The sequence below is a fragment of the Notechis scutatus genome, chromosome 2, assembly GCF_049901735.1.
Source record: "Notechis scutatus isolate UNSWTSFEM ecotype Mainland chromosome 2, rNotScu1.2, whole genome shotgun sequence".
Taxonomy (NCBI): Eukaryota; Metazoa; Chordata; class Lepidosauria; order Squamata; family Elapidae; genus Notechis; species Notechis scutatus.
In genome coordinates this window covers 19,857,686-19,881,136 of record NC_142010.1, presented here as the reverse complement: position 1 = coordinate 19,881,136, position 23,451 = coordinate 19,857,686, and the positions used below count along the sequence as shown (strand labels likewise).

The 23,451-nt window shown below is 40.8% G+C and overlaps 1 protein-coding gene across 2 annotated transcripts in view; it reads left to right on the top strand.

The window, feature by feature from the left end:
- Window positions 1-21,941, top strand: part of VARS2 (valyl-tRNA synthetase 2, mitochondrial) — a 42,894-nt gene extending 20,953 nt beyond the window's left edge. For both annotated transcript variants that reach the window (XM_087953583.1, XM_087953582.1), the window contains exons 20-30: window positions 2,968-3,093; window positions 4,706-4,810; window positions 6,606-6,674; window positions 6,763-6,841; window positions 7,535-7,662; window positions 14,539-14,691; window positions 15,736-15,945; window positions 16,993-17,104; window positions 18,304-18,485; window positions 19,171-19,305; window positions 21,348-21,941. In XM_087953583.1, coding sequence (XP_087809709.1) covers window positions 2,968-3,093; window positions 4,706-4,810; window positions 6,606-6,674; window positions 6,763-6,841; window positions 7,535-7,662; window positions 14,539-14,691; window positions 15,736-15,945; window positions 16,993-17,104; window positions 18,304-18,485; window positions 19,171-19,305; window positions 21,348-21,419 — 1,371 coding nt within the window. In that variant the 3' untranslated portion in view covers window positions 21,420-21,941. The remainder of the gene's footprint in view (window positions 1-2,967; window positions 3,094-4,705; window positions 4,811-6,605; window positions 6,675-6,762; window positions 6,842-7,534; window positions 7,663-14,538; window positions 14,692-15,735; window positions 15,946-16,992; window positions 17,105-18,303; window positions 18,486-19,170; window positions 19,306-21,347) is intronic.
- Window positions 21,942-23,451: the final 1,510 nt, after the last annotated feature.

Below are 23,451 nucleotides of genomic sequence, written 5' to 3'. Positions count from 1 at the left end.
AGCTGGGACGATAAAGGTTAGTACAGCGCAGGGTGAGTGGATGGGCCCACATGATCCTCACAGAGAACAGTTTGGGAGATGGCTGATCTTTGGAGCAAGGGGTTCGCCCGAACCAGCCCGAACTGGCAGAATCCCACCCCCGGAGTCAGGATTAGCATCAGGGCAACCCGAGAGCTCCGAGGGGTAAGAGGGAATGGAGCTGGGAGAGAGAGAAAGAGGCGGAGCCTGGGCCGTCCGTCAGCCCTCAGATGGAGAGTCAACAGCCCCCAGGTCTGGAGGTGGCTGATGAGGAAGAGGAGAAACAGCTGGGTCCAGTGCCTGATGCCTGACTGTGCAGAAGGTAGAGGAGAGGAGAGCAGTGGAAATCCATGGGCCGGTCCTTGGGAAGGAAGAGCCACCGCTGCCAATGAAGCCCCACCTTAGCTCTGGGGATAAAAGGCAGGGGGGCGGAGATGAATAGCTGTGGCAGACAACTATTCATCTTCCGGCCAGACCGACTAGTTAGCCTGCGTCAGGAGAGAAACTTTTTGCCGGGTCTGCCGGCACTCCTGATAAAGGAATCTTTGAGTTAACTTCGGAGGGTTTGTTGTGTTTGGGAAGCTGGGTCGGAACAATAGTTGCAGCTCAACTCTCATCATCCCTGACTCTTTTATTCAGGCTCACTGGAAACCATACATGCAAATCAAACGTTCTTATCAGAAAGGCTGTCGGCCTTTCTGGATGGAATGTGTGAATTGCAATCCACAATCCAGGATAAGCCTGTTTTGGCAGCAACGTGTTCTGCTACTTGACCATTTCTGATATGCGCTGTCCAGAAATGATAGAGAGTGAGAACATTTGAAGTGGGTGGCATTTTGGCACTTGATTGCTTTCCCCGTGAAAATTGTCACAGTAGAAAAAAAGAGCATGTTTTAAAAACTTTGGTAGACAAGGATTTTGCAGCTTTCGACCCAACCTGGCCCCCTCCAGATCTGATGGGACTGGAGCAGCCAAGAGACCTTTCCCACATAAACTCCACCCCCAAGTCTGTCCTCATTGTCTTCAGAATCAAGCCAAGAGTTGGGTTGCTGGTCTTTCCATTTCACACTTTGGGCATGGAGATATAGGCTTGATTCACCCATCACGGAAAACCGTGAGTTCGTTTAGCTATGGTTTAATGACGGAGCCAGAGATGGTTGGGATGATCAAAAATGTGAAGGCATCATCCGTGACTTGCAAGCCACAGGGCCTCTTTCCAGGGGTGGGATTCACAAGTTCCCACCCCCGGTTCTGTGGGCATGGCTTGGTGGGCGTGGCTGCAGGAGTGGGATCGCGCGACTCATGCGGCTTGTGCAATTGCACACGCATGCGGCAAACACGCACTTTGTGCGCATGTTAAAACAGTAAAAACTAAGCTATTGCGCCTCAGCTGTTTAGCACAGCAATCTGCTCTGCCACGCCCAACAGCTGAGAGGTTTAAAAAGGACCCAGGGGCAGGTGGGTGGGCCCAACTGCAGAGCATTAGAGAGGCTTGGAGCGAACTGATTCTCTGCCAGCTGATCTTCGGCGCTACCGGTACGCCAGAACTGGGCTGAACCAGTAGAATACCATCACTGGCTCTTTCCACCCTCATATGTTAAAATGATACAAAAACTATGTTCTGGTTTAGAATATTCTTTTTTTATTAAAATAAAAGTGTTTTTATTTCCATCTACATGTACACAACAATACATTAACTGTGTGGCATCAATATATCATACATTTTAGTATAAGCAAGCTCTTAATATCCACATTCATATTAAGTCAAAATCCTTCCTTGCTTATTTTCAACATTTCAATACTTTCCCCTAATGCCAACCACCATATCAGTTAGACATACCTAATAATTTCATTATTCAATTTCCTCCTCAATTTTTTTTAAGTTAAAGAAAAATCTCATTTGGCAAGCAGTATGGTTCCAGGTTTCAATACAATACAAACATGACCATATTTACCTATTAATTTTGTTTGTTCAATTTCATATCACATTAACCTTATTAGTATTAAGTATTAAACTTATCCAATTCCAATTTATATTATAACTTATTTTATTCATTAGAGTATTCTCATACCTTAATTTACAATGTTATTTAAAATTCTCATCTCATTTCTATATGCATCTCCCAAATTATCTTTATCTGTCATATTTGCAATTTTATCAATCCTTAGTTTAATTCAAAATTGTCCCCTCTGATTATTAATTTGAGCCAGCCACCTTCAATCTACCTTGATACCATCTCCCTAATTACTATATAACACATACACGCACGCACACACATATATACTTTTTTTTGTCAGATTCCGCATTACCTTTTCTCAATCACCTTATCAATCATCTATACATTACAAAAATATTAGTCTAATCAATTAATTATAGCAACTGATATTAATTCTTCCATAATAGTTCTCATTTCATCATCTTGGTTTAGAATATTCTGTGGATTAATCATTCCAACCCCTTGGAAAATAACCACTTGTTTTCTTAAAATGTGCTTTATTTTACTGATTATCTGTACCACCTTCTCAAAGCAACTCTGGAAAAACATGCAGTGTAAAATAATGTAAAACAAACCCCTAAATAACACCCTGCAGCTTGCCATAAAAACCAACAGCCCAGTCAGCCCCAATATAAAAACAACAGCAAGATGTAACTCTATGGCCGCCCATTTATTCCCTGCTTATGTATCCAGAGTGCGCTAAACAAGAAACGTCTTTTTTCTCCAGTCTGGATTTCTAGGAGTGGGTGGGCCAATTGTATGGGTGGGCTTCATAAGTTTCACAGCAGTGGGGCCATCACCCCAAAGTCCTCCTGGGTTCACTCTTTTTATCTCTTGTGAACATGGGACCTTCTGCAGACCCTCTCTAGATGATTTCCCAAAATGGACAGTGAATAAGGTGTTCCCTCATGGTGACGGTGATCTCAGAGATGGTGATCTCTGTTTCCCTCAGACAGAAGACCTCCAGCAATTCTTTCCCAACAACCTTTTGGAGACTGGGAGTGATCTTCTGTTCTTTTGGGTCGCCCGGATGGTGATGCTGGGAAAACAGCTAACCGGAGAACTGCCTTTCTCTCAGGTGAGGGCTGGAGGCCAGGTATCCTTGCCTTTTGGAGCTCTCGGGCTTCAGGGATCTGAGGGCACAGTAGGAATACCCAACAGAGAGACAGGAGCCAAAGAATCCATTTAATACTGAGAAATTTTGTTTAGTCTTAGCAATAGCAATTAGACTTGTATGCCTCTTTATAGTGCTTTACAGCCCACTCTAAGTGGTTTACAGAGTCAGCCAATTGCCCCCAACAATTTGGGTCCCATTTTACCCACCTCAGAAGGATGGAAGGCTGAGTCAACCTTGAGTCTGGTGTGAGTCGAACTGCCAAATTGCTGGCTGTCAGCAGAAGTAGCCTGCAATACTGCACTCTAACCACTGCGCCATCACAGCTCTTAGCTAGGTTCTCGTTAGTTACTGCTGTGTTCTCCTTCAGTCTGCATTTTCCATGTTGAATTCCATTTCTTAATTTTTCTGTCATCCTGAAATCGCTCCTGTTTGGGTTGTTACGTCGATTGTCACACTGAATTCAGCTTAAGTTGTTATTTAGACAGTCCTTGGTTTATTACCGGTCGCATAGTAACTGTTTGAACTTTGAAGGCCCTCTTCATGATCACGTGACCGAACTTTAGACACTTGGCAACATGGCTGCATTTACATGTGCAGCATCCTGTAATTACATGACTGCAGTTTATGATCCTTTTGCCAAAAATAGCACTCCTGGTTTTTAGCAAAACTCTGCACATCACAAACCACTTGGCTGGTTTTTAAAAAAAATGACAGTGGTGTTTGCATAAAAACCATAGCATCTGCTTTACGACCACCACATTCACTTGGCTGCTCAAAAAAAATATATCATAAAATCAGGTTAAAATAAAAACTGTTTTGTGACTGTTGAAACAATATGAGCATAACGGGCTGACTCCATCACGGTCATATTTCGAGGATTACCTGTGTTGTACTTTGTCACTCTGGATTATAACTAGGGAACTATCATGACCTTTAATTGTCTTCCCAGTTCTATGGTGTAAATTAGAAATAAACAATTTTGTGCTCCTCAGTTTGATTGCACTCCATCAGCTACAGCCAAAGTCAGTGAAGAAGTGTAGAAACCATAACCTAAAATAGGGAACATCTTGTTTACCGCTGTTTTTGTTGAAGAACCATAATACATCTACTACAGGATAGACACAGTTTAGTTGGGACTTTATCTAGAATGTAGCTAATGACCAGGAATCATAATTATACAAATTATTTGGAGAAAATCTTGTTCCTTTCTACTGAATCAAGTACTCCCGCACTCCTCGAGTAGAGGATGTGATCTTAAGTTGCAGGATGACAGTTCTTCCTTGTATGTCAGAAGGATATTTTTAAACTATTTGTTCATCAGTGCAATCGATTAGGTAGAGAGCTGATGGACCTCTCTCTAAGATGTCCTTGATATACAGAAGACACATAGCCATTGATTAGAGAAGCCTGAACTTGGATGGAACAGAAGGTAGGACGTGGTCACCTAACCAAGCTTGGTTACCTCTCAGTTCTAGGATTTTACAAATTCTGTGTCTGAGGAAAAAAATAATCCAAGGTGAAGATTTTGAGTAGAGTTTTGTGCTCCATCCTGTCTTATTTCTCTCTGCTTCAGGTGTTCCTTCACTCCTTAATCCATGATGCTCATGGCAGGAAAATGAGCAAATCTCTTGGGAATGTTATTGACCCCTTGGATGTTATTCATGGGGCCTCTTTGCAGGTATTTTTTTTTTTTTTTTGCTTTTGGGGACATTTAAGAGTTTTCTTAATAGCCTTTCCTTTGAGTTTTAAAAAAATCCTTCCAACTGGGCTTATTTCTACAACAACGGATGTAGGATTATAGCCCGGAAACCCAGAACCTTCTTAAAGAAGGGAATAAGGAATTGGTAGATGAACAGGGGGAATTAAAAACACTGGATAAACTAAAAGAACAAGGGATAATATTAGACTGGTGGGTATATTTGCAAATTCAAACTAAATTTAAGAAAGATGTAAAGGAGCTAGGGATAGATAAAGACTTACAAAAATTGGACCAAATCTTGATAGGCAAGGATATAAAATTTATAACACGAACATATAAATTATTTACTGGAGGTAGAACTAGAGGAGGAAATTGTTAAACCAATGATTGCCTGGGCGAGAAATGTGGGTCAAAATATAAATTTGGATGAGTGGGAAAAGACTTGGACCAAGAACTAGAAGCTGACTTTGTCAACGGCATTCAAAGAAAATCAATATAAAATGTTTTGTAGATGGCACTTAGCACTGGCACGACTGGCAAAAATGTATCCAACCTTGAAATCAGAATGCTGGAAGTGCAAACGAAAGGAACGGTTTTCCATATGTGGTGGCAATGTATAGGGGTCAAAAAATACTGGAAGAAAATACAGAGATGGCTTTTTGAGATTACAAAATATAAATTGAATTTGGAACCCGAAATGTTTTTATTAGGTATGATCAAAGGGAATTTGAGTAAAGATAAAAGATACCTTATTGTACACATCTTAACTGCAGCAAGAATCACATTAGCACAAAATTGGAAGAGTGATAAAATACCACCAGATGAAGTTTTGATTCAAAAAATAATATACTGTGCTGAACTAGATAAATTCAGTATGGAACTGAAAGGCAAAGAGGATCGAGAATACCATGCGACATGGGAGAAGTGGTACGAATGGGTGAAGGATAAGGATAAAAATAATGTATAGTCACAAAATAAGAAACATGTATGTATAATGACACAATAATTGTTAATGGAAATGAGATTTTTGTATTTTTTGTTTTTAAAGAATAAAAATTTAAAAAAAAGGAATGCATCATCTTAAAGTACCTTTAAAGCAGGGGTGGGATTCTGCCAGTTCTCACCAATTCGCTAGAACTGGTTGTTAACATTCTAAGCAGTTTGGAGAAACGGTTGTTAGAAGAAATTACTGGCCTAATCCTGTAAGGAAGGCAGGAAGGAAACATTCTGGTGTTGCTTACAGAAACTGCCTCTCCGCTAACCCTTATTACATTCTTGGCAGGACTAGACTTCCTGTCTCTGGAGCTTCTCTGGAGTTTTTTTTCCTCCTTTGCTGGTACTTTGCTTGTGTGGAGTGACCATTCAAAGTTACAATGGCACTGAAAAAAAGTGACTTATGACCATTTTTCACACTTACGACTTTTGCAGAATCCCCACAGTCATGAGAGGCCAGGCGAGGAGATGCGTGCCTCGATGTGAGTGATATTGAGTTGGCCACACCCAGCCAATAACATGACCACCAAGCCACACCCACCAACTAAGCCATGCCCACAGAACTAGTTGTCAAAAATTTTGAATCCCACCCCTGCTTTAAAGTACTCTGGGGGCTTATAAATGTACGTGGGGGCTTATATCAAGAAAAACACGAGAAAAGTGCTGCCAGAGTTTGGGTCTATGATTTTGGGGAAAGGTTTTGGGTAGGCTGTAAAAATGGGTTTGGGTTGCATGGAGGTGGCTTCCCATCAGTCACTAGCTGCTTCTATTCCTGTCTCAGGTCCTACAGCAGAAACTAAAAGATAGCAATTTGAGTCCACAAGAGCTTGTCATTGGTTCAGAAGGCCTGGTAAGCCCTTTTCCTTTTTGTCACTCCCACCCCTCTTTATTCCCATGGCCGTTGTGATCTCACTGCTCCCCTCTCTGCTCCTTTTCAGCTTCAGAATTTTCCTCAAGGAATTGCTGAAAGTGGCTCTGATGCCCTAAGGTTTGCTCTCTGCCGTTACGATGCCCACGGTGAGAAATTCAGTCCATCAGTCTTTCAGCTGAACTGTTGCTGGCCCTTTAAGAACTCCTAACAAGAACAAAAAATCAACAATTTATTATTGACCATTGGTCAAACTCTCGGTAGTTGGGCAACCAAGGAGGCTAGAATGATACAGATTTTGGAAAAGTCTCTTTCATGTTGGTCTGGTTGAAAATATAATCTTGAAAATTGTAAGGGTCAAGTCCCATTGAGACTTACATTAAATTAATTAAGGTGACCCTTCTTTCCTTCCTTCCTTCCTTCCTTCCTTCCTTCCTTCCTTCCTTCCTTCCTTCCTTCCTTCCTTCCTTCCTTCCTTCCTTCCTTCCTTCCTTCCTTCCCTCCCTCCCTCCCTCCCTCCCTCCCTCCCTCCCTGGCAGAAAAAGTCCATATATCTTAAAATTTCCAAGGCTGTGAAGCACTGCTTTAACTATTATACCAAGCTGATTTTCTTGCAACAAAGAACATCCTGTTTATTTATTTAGATTTAAAAGAGATATGGAAAAAGTCAGAAGAATTAGGAAATCTGGGTTGTCAGGAGAGATATGGGAGGAATCAATAGGCACCATGTAGTTAGTGCGGACTTTATGACATAATACAACTACTGGTTGTATAAATTATTGACAATGTCTATCATCAGTGTGCTCGAAAATTCAGACTCTTTTTAATTTATATCCTAACAGGAACCAGTATTAATCTAGATATGGCAGCCATGGAAAAAGCCTCCCATTTCTGTAACAAGGTGTGGAATGCCCTAAAGTTTACTTCTGCAGCCTTGGGACAAGAGTTTGCCCCGCTGGATCCAGAGCAGGTAACTGGGAGTGAGAACTATGATGAGATTGTGGGAAGATGTTTGAAAGTGGCACTGTCTTTTATTGTGTGGGATGAAAGCTTTGTTGAGACATTGGTGATCCCTGTATCCAATTTAGGTAATATTTCTAATCTTGGGTGCCCAGGTGGTGTTGAAGTTCATTGGATGTAGTCTATCTTTGGTCAAGAAGTAAGGAGAGGCATAGATAAATAAACTTCAAGTCCCCAAATATTTTTTTTTTAAACCAAATTTTATTAATTTTTAAAGACATACAAAACAAAGATACACAAAAACACAAAACATAAAAACATAAAAAATCTCTTTTCTGAAAGTTGCTTAGTCCCGGGTTATAACTCTTGGCACAGACACAAATTCAAATTCATATTCATTTTACATACCATTTCATATCTTATTAACATTTTCAATTTTCTATATAACTTCTCCTCACTTTTAAATTTTCTCAATTTTATTTTATTTATCTCCTCTCAATTCGAATCATAATATTTATTATTCTTTGTCTGTTCTATTTCCAACCATCCATTTATTTTTCTTCTTTAAAAAAGAAGAAAAACTTCTCCTGTACACTAAATGGAGTATGATGCCTTTATCTCCTTCCCCTATATTTATAATACTTAATATAAAACACATAACTTACATTGGGATTCTGTCTGGTACATTCTAAAATTATACTATATTATCAAAAATAATACAAATCTATTCATTAATATTGATATTCATTTATATCTTAAACATCTAACACATTACTTTTCAGTTAAATCACATACTTTTATGGGAGCACCTATTTTCCATAATTATTCCCCCCCCACCTCACATATTATAGCTCTTTATTTCATTACGATGTTCCTCCTTCTTCTACTTCAAATCTCTCATTTCACAAAAAATTTCGCTAATATACCATAATCTAATCATTAATATTAACAATCATTTTTATCTTAAACATTTTATCCATTTCAATTAAATATCATGCCTTTGTGGGAACACTTATGCTTTCCAAAAATTATTACCCCCCCCACATCACATGTCTTAAATCATATTTCATTACAGTTCTCCCTTTTTCTTAACAAAAATTTCACTAGTTTATATTAAATATTTTATCACATTTTAAATTACATATTATTTCCAATTTTCTATGGTTATTTCTAAATACAAATATAAAAAAGGCAATCTTATGTACCTTTCTAGAATCCCAATTTCAATAAGATTTATCCATTATCTGGAAAAAACTTTTGCTTCTTCACATCTTGCTCCCCACCATTAAGGCTTCTCATCCCTTCCTTTCTCCCTTGCTTCTTCTTCTCTTTGTCCTCTTTAACCCTTGTCTCTCCACCTCCCTTTTCTTCTGTTTTCCCTCTTTCTGTTGTCTCTAACATAATGTCCCTTTTTCACCTTATTCTTCTCTTTTGGGGTTGTTTTTCCAGATCTTAAAGTCTTCTTTTCCTTTTCCTTTTTCTTTTTCCCTTCTCCAACCAAGGTTATTTGTTCATCAAAGATGGCTTCTTCTTTGTCCCCATCATCCTGTTGCTCATTCTGCTTCACATAAGTATAAACCGCCATTTCTAAAAATTGAAAAAGAGTGCCAAAAACATCTTTCCTTCTTGCTTTTCTCTTTCATATTTTTGATATGCAAGTTTCAGTCCATCCACAAATGATGCCATTGTGTAGAGAAAAAGTTTTCCAAACAACCACCCAGATGTTTTTAATCAAAAATAATTCTCAAAAGTTCCAAAATCACCAAACAATCCAAACAGGCTGTTTCTTTTAAATACCTTCTTCTTCTTCACTTTCTCTTTCTGGAGTTAAAGTTTAATCACAAAGTTCTCTTTCTAAATATATTTTTTAGAAGTCTTATTGATGTTTAGTAACTCTTTAAAGTTCTAGGCAATCTTCTCCTTATTTTCAAATTTTGCTCCAATTTTTTCCCCCCCTCTCCCTTCCCACTCACAGCCAGAAGAGTTTTTTCCATCCGCTATCACGTTAGGAAGGAGAGTGGAACAAAAAAACAAACTTTCCCTTTTAGAATATTTGCAGCTTGTTACTCTCACTGGAAACAATATATACTTAGCAGCCTTCAAGGTTCCAGGTCCCTTTCTTTTGTCTTGTCCCGGTTGAAAGCAACTTTCACAATTCTTCAAACTTTCTCCCTCCTGCACCTGCTTGTCCGGCTGCAGATTTCTTCGTGGCGGCCATTGCTGACCGCCGTTCCTCAGCCTCGGGAAAAGGGGTTTTTGCCGGCTGGGGGGAGGGTCTGCTGCAACGCCCCAAACCCTTTCCGGCTCCCCCTGTCTTCAGCTGCCTCTATGGGGCAGCTATATCCCCAGATCCAAACGGATCGGGGAACCTTGGCGGCGAACGCAGCAGGATCTGCGCGGTGTCGCGAATCCCTGCCGCCACCGAAACCTTGCAAACCGGAAGTCCAAGTCCCCAAATATTATTTTTTTTTAAAACAAGTTTTATTAGAAATTTCAACAACAAACAAATCATTACATATTTAAATCTTTTCCTGTCTTTCTACAAAAATTTCCCCAATATTCTCATAAAACACAAACAAACACAAACAAACATAAAAATCTTTTAGTAAAGTACCTTGGCCCCAGTTTCCTCTCTTTGCATGGGCAGCGCATATCACTCTTCACAATTCTATCTTATTTAATCCATCTTAATTAAATCATTAAATTTATATCTTTTGCCCATTCATTATCCCTCTATCTCTTCTTATAATAAAAGAATTTCTCCTGAAATCACTAATCAGAGTATGATGCCTTTCTATCCTCCCCTAAGTTAGTAAAATTAACATTCAACATAACAAATACCCAATTCGGTTCTGCTTGGTACATTCTATCCACCAAAAATGTTTAAATACATTGTATCCTCCTTTCCTTCAATATTTTATTACATTTTAAAAATCAGTCATTATTAAAAACTTCAACATTTTAATTTCTTATTAAATCTTAAACCATTCTAATTTACTATTTCAAATATAAATGTTACGATACCATCTTCTGTACCTAGCAGAATCTTTCTTACAGAAGTTTATATTTCATCCTTTGTCCCTAAAAAAAATTCCTCTTCTCCCATCCAATTTTAAAACTTTGAGGCTTTTCTCCGCCTTTCCCCTTTCTTTCTTCCCCCACCAAATCTTCCTACCCCCCCTTCTTCTTCTAACCTCTGCCTTGCTGGGATCCCTTCTCTGTTGTGTTCCCTTTTTCTCTTGTTTGCTATCATTATATTTACTTTGCATCATATTTTTCTCTTTCTCAAATGTTTTTTTAGATCTTAAGTCCTTCATTTTCCTTGCTCTCTTCCTTCCTTCTTCCTTAGATAAGTTTTGGGATTCAATAAAGATGGCGTCTTCGTCTTTTCCTTGTTGTTGTTCTTCTGGAACAACTTCTGTTTCCATCTGTTCCATTGTCTGTTGGTAATTGACCAGTGCCATTTCTAGAAATAGAAAAGCTTTTTCCATACCATCTTTTGCAGGCTGCTTTTGTTTGCTCATATTCATCCCTCAGGTCTTCAAAAGGGAAAGCCATTATAAATAAATCTTTTCTTTTCTTTATTCCTCTTTCTTCTTACACCAACCAAATATTCGAGAGAAAGGTAAAACAATCCCAAAATCCACAATCCTCAATAAATCCAAGCAAGCCAAAATTCCCCCTTCCTCTTCCAGGGGTGGTATCAAACAAACAAAAAAAAAGAGTCCAAATCTATATTTTGAAGCCTTATTAAAATTATATTTCTGTCCTCAAATCTTCAAGGCATCTCCTCCAACAAGATCCAAATTTATATATTTCTTTATCCTCTCCCTTCCGGCTTAATTCCGCCGGGAGGGAGTAAATGCTTCCTTTCAGCACCTCAAAATAGCCGCTTTTTTTTCTCTTGTGGAAAAAATCATCAAAAAACCATCTTTTCCAGGAATTAAAATTAGATAAATCTCAAAGCCCTGGGTCGACCAAGAAGAACTTTCACTTTCAATAACTTTCTCTTCTTCCTCCTGCGCATACTTGCTCCGGCTGCCGACTTCTTTGTGGCGGCCATTACGGACCGCCGCTGCACCGTCTCTGGTAAAAGGGGGTTCTGCCGGACCAGGGAGGGGGTCTGCAACACCCCCAGACCCTTCCTCCGGATCCCCTTACCTTCAGCTACCCCTGCAGGGCAGCCTTCCTCCGCACCGTCCGGGTCGGAGCCCCAAAACGGCTGGCGCGGCTTGCAGGGATCGCGCAGCCGCGAATCCCTACCGCCGCGAAGCCGACAAAGGAAACTCCCAAGTCCCCAAATATTGTGGGTCTTCTGAACTTTGGATCCCTTGGCGGTGTGGATAACTATCTCGTATAACAATAACAGAGTTGGAATGGTCCTTGGAGGTCTTCAAGTCCAACCTTTTACTCAAGCAGGAGACCCTATACAATTCCAGACAAGTGGCTGTCCAATCTCTTCTTCAAAGTGATGGGAGCACCCACAACTTGTGAAGGCAAGCCATTGGCACAGTAGTTAAAAATGCTTTACCGCGGGCTACTTCTGCTGACTGCCGGCAGTTCAAGTCTCACCAGGCTCAAGGTTGACTCAGCCTTCCATCCTTCCGAGGTGGGTAAAATGAGGACCCAGATTATTGGGGACATTAGGCTGACTAGACAGAACTGTAAAGCACTTTAAAGCGGTATATAAATCTAAGTGCGTTTGCTATTGCTATTCCACTGGTTAATTGTTTTCACTGTCAGGAAATTTCTCCTTAGTTCTACATTGGTTCTCTTCTTGATTTAATTTCCATTTGTTGCTTGTTGTCCAGCCTTCAAATGCTTTGGAGAATAGGTTGATCCCTTGTCTTCTTTGTGGCATTCCCTCAAATATTGGAACACGGCTATCATGTCACTGCTACTCCTTTTTTTTCATTAGACTAGACATTAATTATTGCACTAAAGTTAACTATTAACTCCTGGCAATTGTTCAGAAGCTGTGTGAGTGGGGACTGTGCTTCTGCTATGATTTACCATATAACCACAACTGAGAAATGACCATATCTAGAGTTGGACAAGACAGTCCAGTCTCAGCATCTACCACCTTTAGCACAACTAGACGGATGGAGAGAAATTATGTGCAAATAGGGGCTGTGCTATAGAAATCTGGAATAAATCATTTTTCCAAGTGTGCAACAGAGGTGGTATTCAGCAGGTTCTGACCAGTTCTGGAGAACCAGTAGGGGAAATTTTGAGTAGTTCGAAGAATCAGCAAATGCCACCTCTGACTGGAGATTTTACAGTATCCTTCCACTGCCAGGTCCACCAAGCCACACCCACAGAACCGGTAGTAAAAAAAATTGAATCCCACCACTGGTGTACAAGATAGTCCTTGACTTAGGACCATAATGGAGCCTGCCCATTATGGTTATCAATTGAGATAGTCATAAGTGTATCATCACGACCCGATTTTATGACTTCTTTATCCAGCAGTCATTAAAGGAATGATCAAGGCCATTAAATGAATCCATGGTCATTAGCGAATGCCGAACAGTTTATGTATTTTTGCCAAAAATCCTAAGTAAAAATGTAAATAGCAGTCACGTGTAAAAAAATAGCACTCACATGACCATGTAGGGCGAGGGGCTGGCAATTGGAACTTCAAAATCAAGTCATAAATACCTTTGGATGGTCTGACATAACTTTGAGCAACCAGTCATAAGTCGAAGACTATATGTAATGATCCCACTTTCAAACTTGTCCTTAAACAGAGGTGTGTTTATGATGATCATACATGTATGATCCTCTCAATTAGAATAGAACAGAACAGAACAGAACAGAACAGAACAGAACAGAACAGAACAGAACAGAACAGAATAGAATAGAATTCTTTATTGGCCAAGTGTGATTGGACGCACAAGGAATTTGTCTCTGGTGCATAATATTGTTACAGGTTTGAACTGAACAGGAACCTTGTGAGTAGGTGAGCTCCTGAACATAGATCCTATAGAGCCAGCCATAACCTCTACCTGACCCCATAGAAATCAAAAATAGAATAGAATAGAGTAGAATTCTTTATTGGCCAAGTGTGATTGGACACACAAGGAACTTGTCTGGGTGCATATGGTCTCAGTGTACATAAAAAAAAGATACATTCCTCAAGATATCTCTATACTTATATGTTCTGTCTCACCTGTGACCACGAGGTGAGAGTCCAAGTTTTCAAAGGAATATAAATAAACAGACAGGACCAGGAACAACAGAGTTAAATTCCTTTGACTGGAGGAATCCTTGACAGTCTTCCAAAAGCTGCCTGCCAAGTCCAATAACAAACAAGACCATAAATCAAGAAGCAAATGCCGCACGGAGAGTTTGTCCAAGCTGCTATCACGAATAAACAAATTGTCCCGAACAGAGATTCAGAGCTAACACGCCCTCTTTTATTTCCTGAGGGGCGTGTCAGTCTCTCAAGTCAGTTCCTGATTTGACCTTTCCTTTTACGTGTCATTTCACGTCAATGTCTACGTCTTTGCCTTGCATCCAACCAGCATTCCTTGGCTTGATCCTCAGCCAAGGATTCCGGCACGCTCTCCTGATTATCTGCCGACACCTGAGGCACAACCAGGGAGGAAGGTCCTGGGGAGGGAGATGATTCCGAAACTTCCAGCAAGGCAGGTTCAACACAAGGCCAAATCCTCCTCTTCCTCATTACTCGAGTCTGTGTCTTCTAACAGAGCAGGCTCAACCCTCCGAGTCACAACACTTATATAAGTACATACTATACTTATGGCCTCTATGCAATCAGTTTTTATCCCACCCAATCTTCCTCTATTTTTCAAGAAAGGATACCTTCATCAATACCACAAAGGCATCATGATTCTGAATTATCTTTCTTTATGCCTTCCAGGTCTTCCCAAGCTTTCCAATGGACCAGTGGATCTTGAGCCGTCTCTACCACACAGCGGAATATTGTGCCCAGCACTTCGAGAACTACAAATTGCATTCTGTGGCCAATGCTATTTCTCTTTTCTGGGTGCAAGATTTTTGCAGTACCTATCTGGTAAACTTACTATTGATTCAGGATTCAACAACTCCCTTGCTGTGGGAGGAGCTTAGTTTGGCGTAGGAAAGAATGCGGGTCGATGTTAAGAAGGAAAAGGCACAGTGAGAGTTCAAGAATTTGGGGGATTTGATTTTTTTCATGCGAGATTCCTCATTGGAAGCCACATGGAGTAAAGGTGGTCCTCCATTTACAACCACAATTGAACCCAACGTTCCTATTGCTAAGTGAGACAGTGGTTCAGTCAGTTTTGCCCCATTTTATGACCTTTACTGTGAAGTGAATCACTGCTGCTGTTAATTAGCAACACAGTTGTTGTATGAATCTGGCTTCCCCATTGACTTTGCTTGTCAGAAGGTTGCAAAAGGAGACTCCGGGACACTGCAACCATCCTAAATATCAACCTGTTGCCAACTGTCTGAATTTTGATCACATGACCTGGGGATGCTGCAATGATTGTAAGTGTGAAAAACGCTCCTAAGCTACTATTTTCAGTGCCATTGTAACTTCAAGCAGTCACTAAACGAAAGGTTGTAAGTTGAGGCCTACCTGTAAATAGGTTATTCTATGTTGGACCGTTTTGGAAGAGTCTGAAAGACCTGGATGTGTTGGATTCCATATGAGCCATGGTGGCGCGGTGGTTAGAGTTTAGTACTGCAGGCTACTTCTGCTGACTGCCGGTGCCTGCAATTTGGCAGTTCAAATCTCACCAGGCTCAAGGTTGACTCAGCCTTCCGTCCTTCCGAGGTGGGTAAAATGAGGACCCAGATTGTTGGGAGCAAATAGGCTGACTCTGTAAACCACTTAGAGAGGGCTGGCAAACACCATGAAGTGGTCTATAAGTCTAAGTGCTACTGCTATTGCTAAAGTGCCCAGAAGGAGTGTCTTATGTTAAAACGGGCTTCTCTAAGGTGATGCCAGTTCCAGGAATTGTGATCTAACTCCTGCAGAGCTTATTGGGTTGCAGACGTTCTGTGCTAAAACCTTTCACGGGCCTGCAGATTTTAGAGCTCCGTCATTAAGGTGTTTGCTCTCTCTTTCCAGGAATCCGTCAAGCCCATCCTGAGGTCTGGGGATCCAGTCCGCCTTTTGTCTACTCAGCAGACTTTGTACAGTTGCGTAGACCTGGCACTACGCCTCCTGTCCCCCTTCATGCCTTTCCTCACTGAGGAGCTGTGGCAGAGGCTTCCCAAGACACACCTGGAGACGTCTCCTAGTATCTGTGTGGCCAGGTACCCGAGCCCTGAACATCTGGTGAGTCCAACTTTCACATGGTAACCTCCATTTCTTGGGGCAAACCTAGTTCTTCCTTGAATAAATTACAGTGAAATCCCTAGAATTTGACAGCATGAAAAAGATACAGATAATCAGAGTTGGAAGGGACCTTGTAGGTCATCTAGTCCAACCCCCCACCCAAGTGGGAGACCCTACACCATTTCTGACAAATGGCAGTCCAATCTCTTCTTGAAAGTCTCAACTGATGGCGCTCCCACAACTTCCGAGGGCAAGCCGTTCCATTGGTTGATTGTTTTCACTGTCAGAAAGTTTCTCCTTATTTCCAGGTTAAATCTCTCCTTGTTCAGTTTCCATCCATTGTTCCTTGTCTGGCCTACAGGAGCTTTAGAAAATAGCTTGACCCCTTCCCTCCCTGTGGCAGCCCCTCAAATATTGGAAGACCGCTATCATGTCTCCCTGATAGATACCGGGTTCGTTCTACCATATGCGATGGACCTGCCCAAAGGCAAATTATCTATCTATCTATCTATCTATCTATCTATCTATCTATCTATCTATCTATCTATCTATCTATCTATAGATGAAAATACATACATGGTTAAACAACATATAGATTTAAAGCCAGAAATATTTCTATTAGATATTTTGCCAGAAAATATATAATAAAGGGAATGTATATTTAATATTACATATTTTGATGGCAGCGAGAATTGTATTTGTGCAACACTGGAAAAATGAGGAAACTCCTTCAGATGAAAAATATAATAAAAAAATATTAGTTTGTGCGGAAATGGACAGATTAACATTAACGATAAAGAACAAAAGAAGACACAATACTTTTTAACTTGGGATTTGTTTTATCAATAGTTAGCTAACAAAGGTAGAAATTAGAAGTTGGAAGAATACTATTATATACAAGTAAAGAATATTATTACTGTTATTCTTATGTGTATGTAAAATGACCCAGACAATACACTGTCTATTAAATACCTACATATGTTAAAGAAAAATGTATAAATAAAAATAAAAGATATCTTTTCAAGAGTGATTTTCTTCCACTTCTAGAGACATTGGTGTAATCCTGAGGAAGAGGCAAACTTTTTGTTAGTGCAGCAAATTATCCAAGTGATACGCTCCATGAAGGCAACTTACCAGCTAACCAAAGCTCGACCAACAGGTGAGTCTGAACTCTCCATTTTCATTCCAAAGCTTATGGATGCATGGACTTCCCTCTAGCAGAGTATTATATGGGTAATACTTCATGGGTAGCACATAATTTTAAATAATAAATAGGGTGTACTCATAGGCCTATAGATTGTAGCACCAGTACCAGCAGATGTGGTTCATTCTGTCAGTTCTGCATTTTCAAGAGATATCTTTAAAGCCACTTCAATCCAAAAGATATTTGAATAGGTACAGGGGTATTTTGTTTTATTCACTTTTCTTGATAGTGCTTCACAGATATCACAATTTTCCACTAGCAAAAACGGTAACAATTAGCTGAAGCTCAAATGATGATTAACATTATTAGCCCTAATTCAAAAATTCATGTGACTCACTTTCTTGTGGTATTTGCTTTTTTGCAATAATCTGGAATGAAACTCACAATATCTCTTGAGTTACACCTGGGTTCGTTGCAAAGGTAGGCAGAAGATCAAGATTTATGTTTATTTGATGAGGAAGGTTTCTCCTTGCAAGCAGGGGTGGGATTCAAATTTTTAACAACCGGTTCTGTGGGCGTGGCTTAGTTGGTGGGCATGGCTTGGTGGTCATGTGACTAGGTGGACGTGACTTGGAGGTCATGTTATTGGCTGGGCGTGGCCAACTCAATATCACTCACATCGAGGCATGCATCTCCTCGCCTGGCCTCTCTTGACTGTGGGGTTGCTGCAACAGTCGTAAGTGTGAAAAATGGTCATAAGTCACTTTTTTCAGTGCCATTGTAACTTTGGTCACTCCACACAAGCAAAGTACAAGCAAAGGAGGGGGGAAAAACTCCAGAGACGTTCCTGAGACAGGAAGTCTAGTCCTGCCAAGAATGTAATAAGGGTTAGTGGAGAGGCAGTTTCTGTAAGCAACACCAGAATGTTTCCTTCCTGCCTTCCTTACAGGATTAGGCCAGCAATTTCTTCTAACAACCGGTTCTCTGAACTGCTTAGAATGTTAACAACTGGTTCTACCGAATAGGTGCGAACTGGTAGAATCCCACCCCTGCTTGCAAGGCTTATTAGATACTTATTTATAGACTTTATAAAATATATCCATGTGCGGGTAATAACAAGATTCCCAATCAAAAGTAGGTTGTTCTCTTCTCTTAGGGTCTTGACTTCTTGAAGGTGGCACATTATACATTAATTTTTTCCTACTTTTCTCCAGTGTATCTGGCTTGCTCAGAAACAGCCCCCTGGGCTGCCTATGAGAAATATCAGGAGCCATTACAGACATTGTCTTTGGCTGGATCTGTGAATCTTCTCCCCAATTCTGAGGAAATAGATCTACCTCTGAACTGCCTGGCTGTGAAAGTCAATGGCCATACTAGCATTTACATGGATCTGCAGGTGGGTTACAATTTAACATATTACTGGATTCAAGATTCAAAGAAAAGATGATTGAAAGCACTGTAGAAAGTTTATGGCCTCTTATCAGGGAACATGTATAGGCCAGAGCGTCATAGATAGATGATGGAAGGATGGAAGGCTAGTCAACTTTGAGCCGCTGAGGATGGATGGATAGAGAGATAGATAGATAGATAGATAGATAGATAGATAGATAGATAGATAGATAGACAGACAGACAGACAGACAGACAGACAGACAGACACCAATAGGTAGGTAGGTAGGTAGGTAGATAGATATGATAGGTATGTATGTATGTGTGTGTGTGTATACATACACATACATACATACACATGGATGGATGACTGATAGACAGACAGACACAGATAAATAGATAGATAGAGAGATAGAGAGATATAGATGATAGGTAGGTAGGTGAATGGATGGATGGATCGATGATAGATAGATAGATGATAGGGACAGAGTGATAGATTGATAGGCATGTAGTTAGACAAAATGGCAGACAGATTGATAGATAGACAGACAGATAATGAGAGAGGGGGGAAGGGAGGGAGAGAGAGAGAGATACCACAGAGAGATAGAAGGACCGTAGATGGAGAATGGATGTTTAGAAGGGGGGATATCTTCCACTTCAGTTTTTTTTCTGATTTTTTTCTCCTCATCCTAGGATTTGGTGGATCCTCACAAAGAACTCCTCAAACTAACATTTCGGCAACAGAAATTAAAGCAACGGCTGGCAAACCTCACAGAGAAACTTCAGAAGCAAAACTCCTTAAAAGCCAAAATGAATCATGAGCAAAAGGTATCAAGAGCTTCATGCTTAGATAAGTTTTGGGATTCAATGAAGATGGCGTCTTCGTCTCTTCCTTGTTGTTCTTCTTCCGTTTCCATCTGTTCCATTGTCTGTTGGTAACTGACCAGCGCCATTTCTAGAAATAAAAAGCTTTTTCCATGCCATCTTTGCAGGCTGCTTTTGTTTGCTCATATTCATCCCTCAGGTCTTCAAAAAGGAAAGCCATTATAAATAAATCTTTTCTTTTCTTTATTCCTCTTACTTCTTACACCAACCAAATATTCCGAGAGAAAGGCAAAACAATCCCAAAATCCACAATCCTCAATAAATCCAAGCAAGCCAAAATTCCCCTTCCTCTTCCAGGGGTGGTATCAAACAAATAAAAAAAAGAATCCAAATCTATATTTTAAAGCCTTATTAAGATTGTATTTCTGTCCTCAAGTCTTCAAGGCATCTCCTCCAACAAGATCCAAATTTATATATTTTCTTTATCCTCTCCCTTCCGGCTTAATTCCGTCGGGAGGAGAGTAAACTTTCCCTTCAGCACCTCAAAATAGCCGCTTTTTTTTCTCTTGTGGAAGAAATCATCAGAAAACCATCTTTTCCAGGAATTAAATTAGATAAATCTCAAAGCCCTGGGTCGACCAAGAAGAACTTTCACTTTCAATAACTTTCTCTTCTTCCTCCTGCGCATACTTGCCCGGCTGTCAACTTCTTTGTGGCGGCCATTGCGGACCGCCGCTGCACCGTCCTGGTAACAGGGGTTCTGCGGCCAGGGAGGGGTCTGCAACACCCCAAACCCTTCCTCCGGATCCCCCTTACCTTCAGCTACCCCTGCAGGGCAGCCTTGCTCCGCACCCGTCCGGTCGGAGCCCCAAAACGGCTAGCGGCAGGGATCGCGCAGCTCGCGAATCCCTACCGCTCATGGCCGACAAACCGAAGAACAACAACAAGGAAAGACGAAGACGCCATCTTTATTGAATCCCAAAACTTATCTAAGGAAGAAGGAAGGAAGAGAGCAAGGAAAATGAAGGACTTAAGATCTAAAAAAACATTTGAGAAAGAGAAAAATATGATGCAAAGTAAATATAATGATAACAAACAAGAGAAAAAGGGAACACAACAGAGAAGGGATCCCAGCAAGGCAGAGGTTAGAAGAAGAAGGGGGTAGGAAGATTTGGTGGGGGAAGAAAGAAAGGGAAAGGCGGAGAAAAGCCTCAAAGCTTTAAAATTGGATGGGAGAAGAGGGATTTTTTTAGAGACAAAGGATGAAATATAATTTTCTGTAAGAAAGATTCTGCTAAGGTACAGAAGATGGTATTGTAACATTTATATTTGAAATAGTAAATTAGAATGGTTTAAGATTTAATAAGAAATTAAAATGTTGAAGTTTTTAATAATGATTGATTTTTAAAATGTAATAAAATATCGAAGGAAAGGAGGATACAATGTATTTAAACATTTTGGTGGATAGAATGTACCAAGCAGAACCAAATTGGGTATTTGTTATGCTGAATGTTAATTTTACTAACTTAGGGGAGGATAGAAAGGCATCATACTCTGATTAGTGATTTCAGGAGAATTTTTTTTATTATAAGAAGAGATAGAGGGATAAATGAATGGGCAAAAGATACAAATTTAATGATTTAATTAAGATGGATTAAATAAGATAGAAATGTGAAGAGTGATATGTGCTATTATTTTAGCCCATGCAAAGAGAGGTAACTGGGGCCAAGGTACTTTACTAAAAGATTTTTTTTATGTTTGTTTGTGTTTGTTTGTGTTTTATGAGAATATTGGGGAAATTATTGTAGAAAGACAGGGAAAGATTTAATATGTAATGATTTGTTTGTTGTTGAAACTTTTAATAAAACTTGTTTTAAAAAAAAAAAAAAAAAAAAGAGCTTCATGCTGAGATTCCTGATTGTTTGGTTCCACTGGCCCAGTTGGCGTTTTGAGAGCGTTGTCATAGAGCTCAAAGAAAACCATGCCACGAGGCTAGCAAGGCATGGCCCACCTACTTACTTGACGCTCTTTTTTCCTCCCCACAGATTTCCTTGCTTCGTTCAGAGCTGGAGCACGTAGAACAAGTGTTTGCCACTTTTCAGAAAATGGCTGAATAGCAGGATGCTCAGCTGACTAAGGAGAACTAGTGGATTTACCCTGTTCCAGGTAGCAGAATTAACTCCAAAGAAGAGGATGCTGAGCGTGAGGGCAGATCCTGGAAGAGTTTAGGCATCACCTTCTACGGTGGGAATTACTCAGGTGTTTGTTGGCACCAGCCCAATTTTAGAAGCATCGGTGATGATGGAGGCTGGAAAAAAAAATTAGAGCCATCATGGTGGCATCTACCATGAAACCTTTTTTTTTTCCAGATGAATGCATTGCTTGGAAATTGTTGGGACAGATTATTTAAACAAGGACATGAATGTCTGAAATGGGTCATGGTTTATTGCTCTAATTCTCTAATAAAGAGGAAATGGGCATTGTATTTTCCCCCTAGGGATAACTTCCTTTCCATTAGCAGGGATGATCACAAGGGTAACATTTTTTGGTCCTTTTGACTACATAGATCAGACGGCTTTGCTTGGCTTGGAGTATAATATTGTTTGGTAGCCTATTAAAATATTTATGTTTTTAAAACACTTATTGTTATACTTTAAAAAAAAAAAAGGTTGGTTCTTCAAGTTTGAGTCTATGGAGATCCTTTGTTGCAGTGGTCCCCAACCACCGGGCCCCGGACCGGTACTGGTCCGTGGATCATTTTGTACCGGGCCGCCTACTTTGCTTGGGCTCCGCCATCTTGTTTCGACGGCGCTTGAGAAAGTGCTTCCGGGTGAGCTTGTCGGTCGTCGGTTGGATGGAAAGCGGCATTTGGGTGCTGAAGGAATCCTCGCGCCTTAGTTTCGTCGAAGAGTGGGCGGCGGCTTCGAACGAAGAGCCGTCCCGATGGCGGTGGAGTCTCGCGTTACTCAGGAGGACATTAAGAAAGAGCCTGAAAAGCCCATCAATCGCGAGAAGGTACAAAGGAGGAGTTGAAGGTGGCAGGGAGAAGCGGGGGACAGCTGGCTGGCCGGTCGCTCGGCCCGCCTTGCCTTGGTCGTGCGTGCTGATGCCGGTACCGGTCCATGGATCATTTTGTGATGCCGGTACCGGGCCGTGGTACAAAAAAGGTTGGAGGCCACTGCTTTGTTGAAGGGCAGAGGAGTTCAGGACCACAGACAGTTCACTCTTCCAGCTGGTCATAAAGCCAAGTTGTAGTTGGAGAGTTGCTCTAATACAGGTAGTCTTTGACTTAAGTGACAGTTTGAAGTTCTGATGGACCTACCTGAGGAGTGCTTACGGCCTGGATTTACGACCTTACGACCTGGATTTCTGGTTGTTGCTGCCCCCTGGCAGTCACATGACCCCGACTAGGTGCTTAGAAGCCATGCCACATTTTCAGCTGTTTCCAGTGTTCCATGGTCACACGACCTCATTTTATGAAAGAAAAAAAAAGAGTGCAAAGTACATCATTATAACTTTATAATCTAGGTGTGTATGTATGACCTGGCTTCAGAAATTTACAGGCCTATGTAATTTTTCCTGTATGTCTTTGTTGCCATCTAGTGGACACCTGGAATGTTATATAGACCAGATCTGGTAATTTTACCAGCAGGCGGCCTGGTTGTCCCAACAAGAAGCAAAAGACAACTGTCAAAAGAACCATTTCTAAATTGCTGGCTTATTTCCATGCAGTCCAATTTGCTGCTACATTAGATTAAAGGTAAAGGTAAAGATTCCCTTTGCACATACGTGCTAGTCTTTTCCGGCTCTAGGGGGCGGTGCTCATCTCCGTTACAAAGCCGAAGAGCCAGCGCTGTCCAAAGACACCTCCGTGGTCATGTGGCCGGCATGACTAAACGCCGAAGGCACACGGAATGCTCTTACCTTCCCACCAAAGGGGTCCCTATTTTTTCTAGTTGCATTTTTTACATGCTTTCAAACTACTAGGTTGGCAGAAGCTGGGTCAAGGAATGGGAGCTCACTCCGTTACGCAGTGCTAGTGATGCGTACTGCCGAACTGCCAAGCTTTCTGATCGACAAGCTCGGTGTCTCAGCTACTGAGCCACTGTGTCATTAGATCTGCTATCTTGTAATTTGTCCTATCCGTGG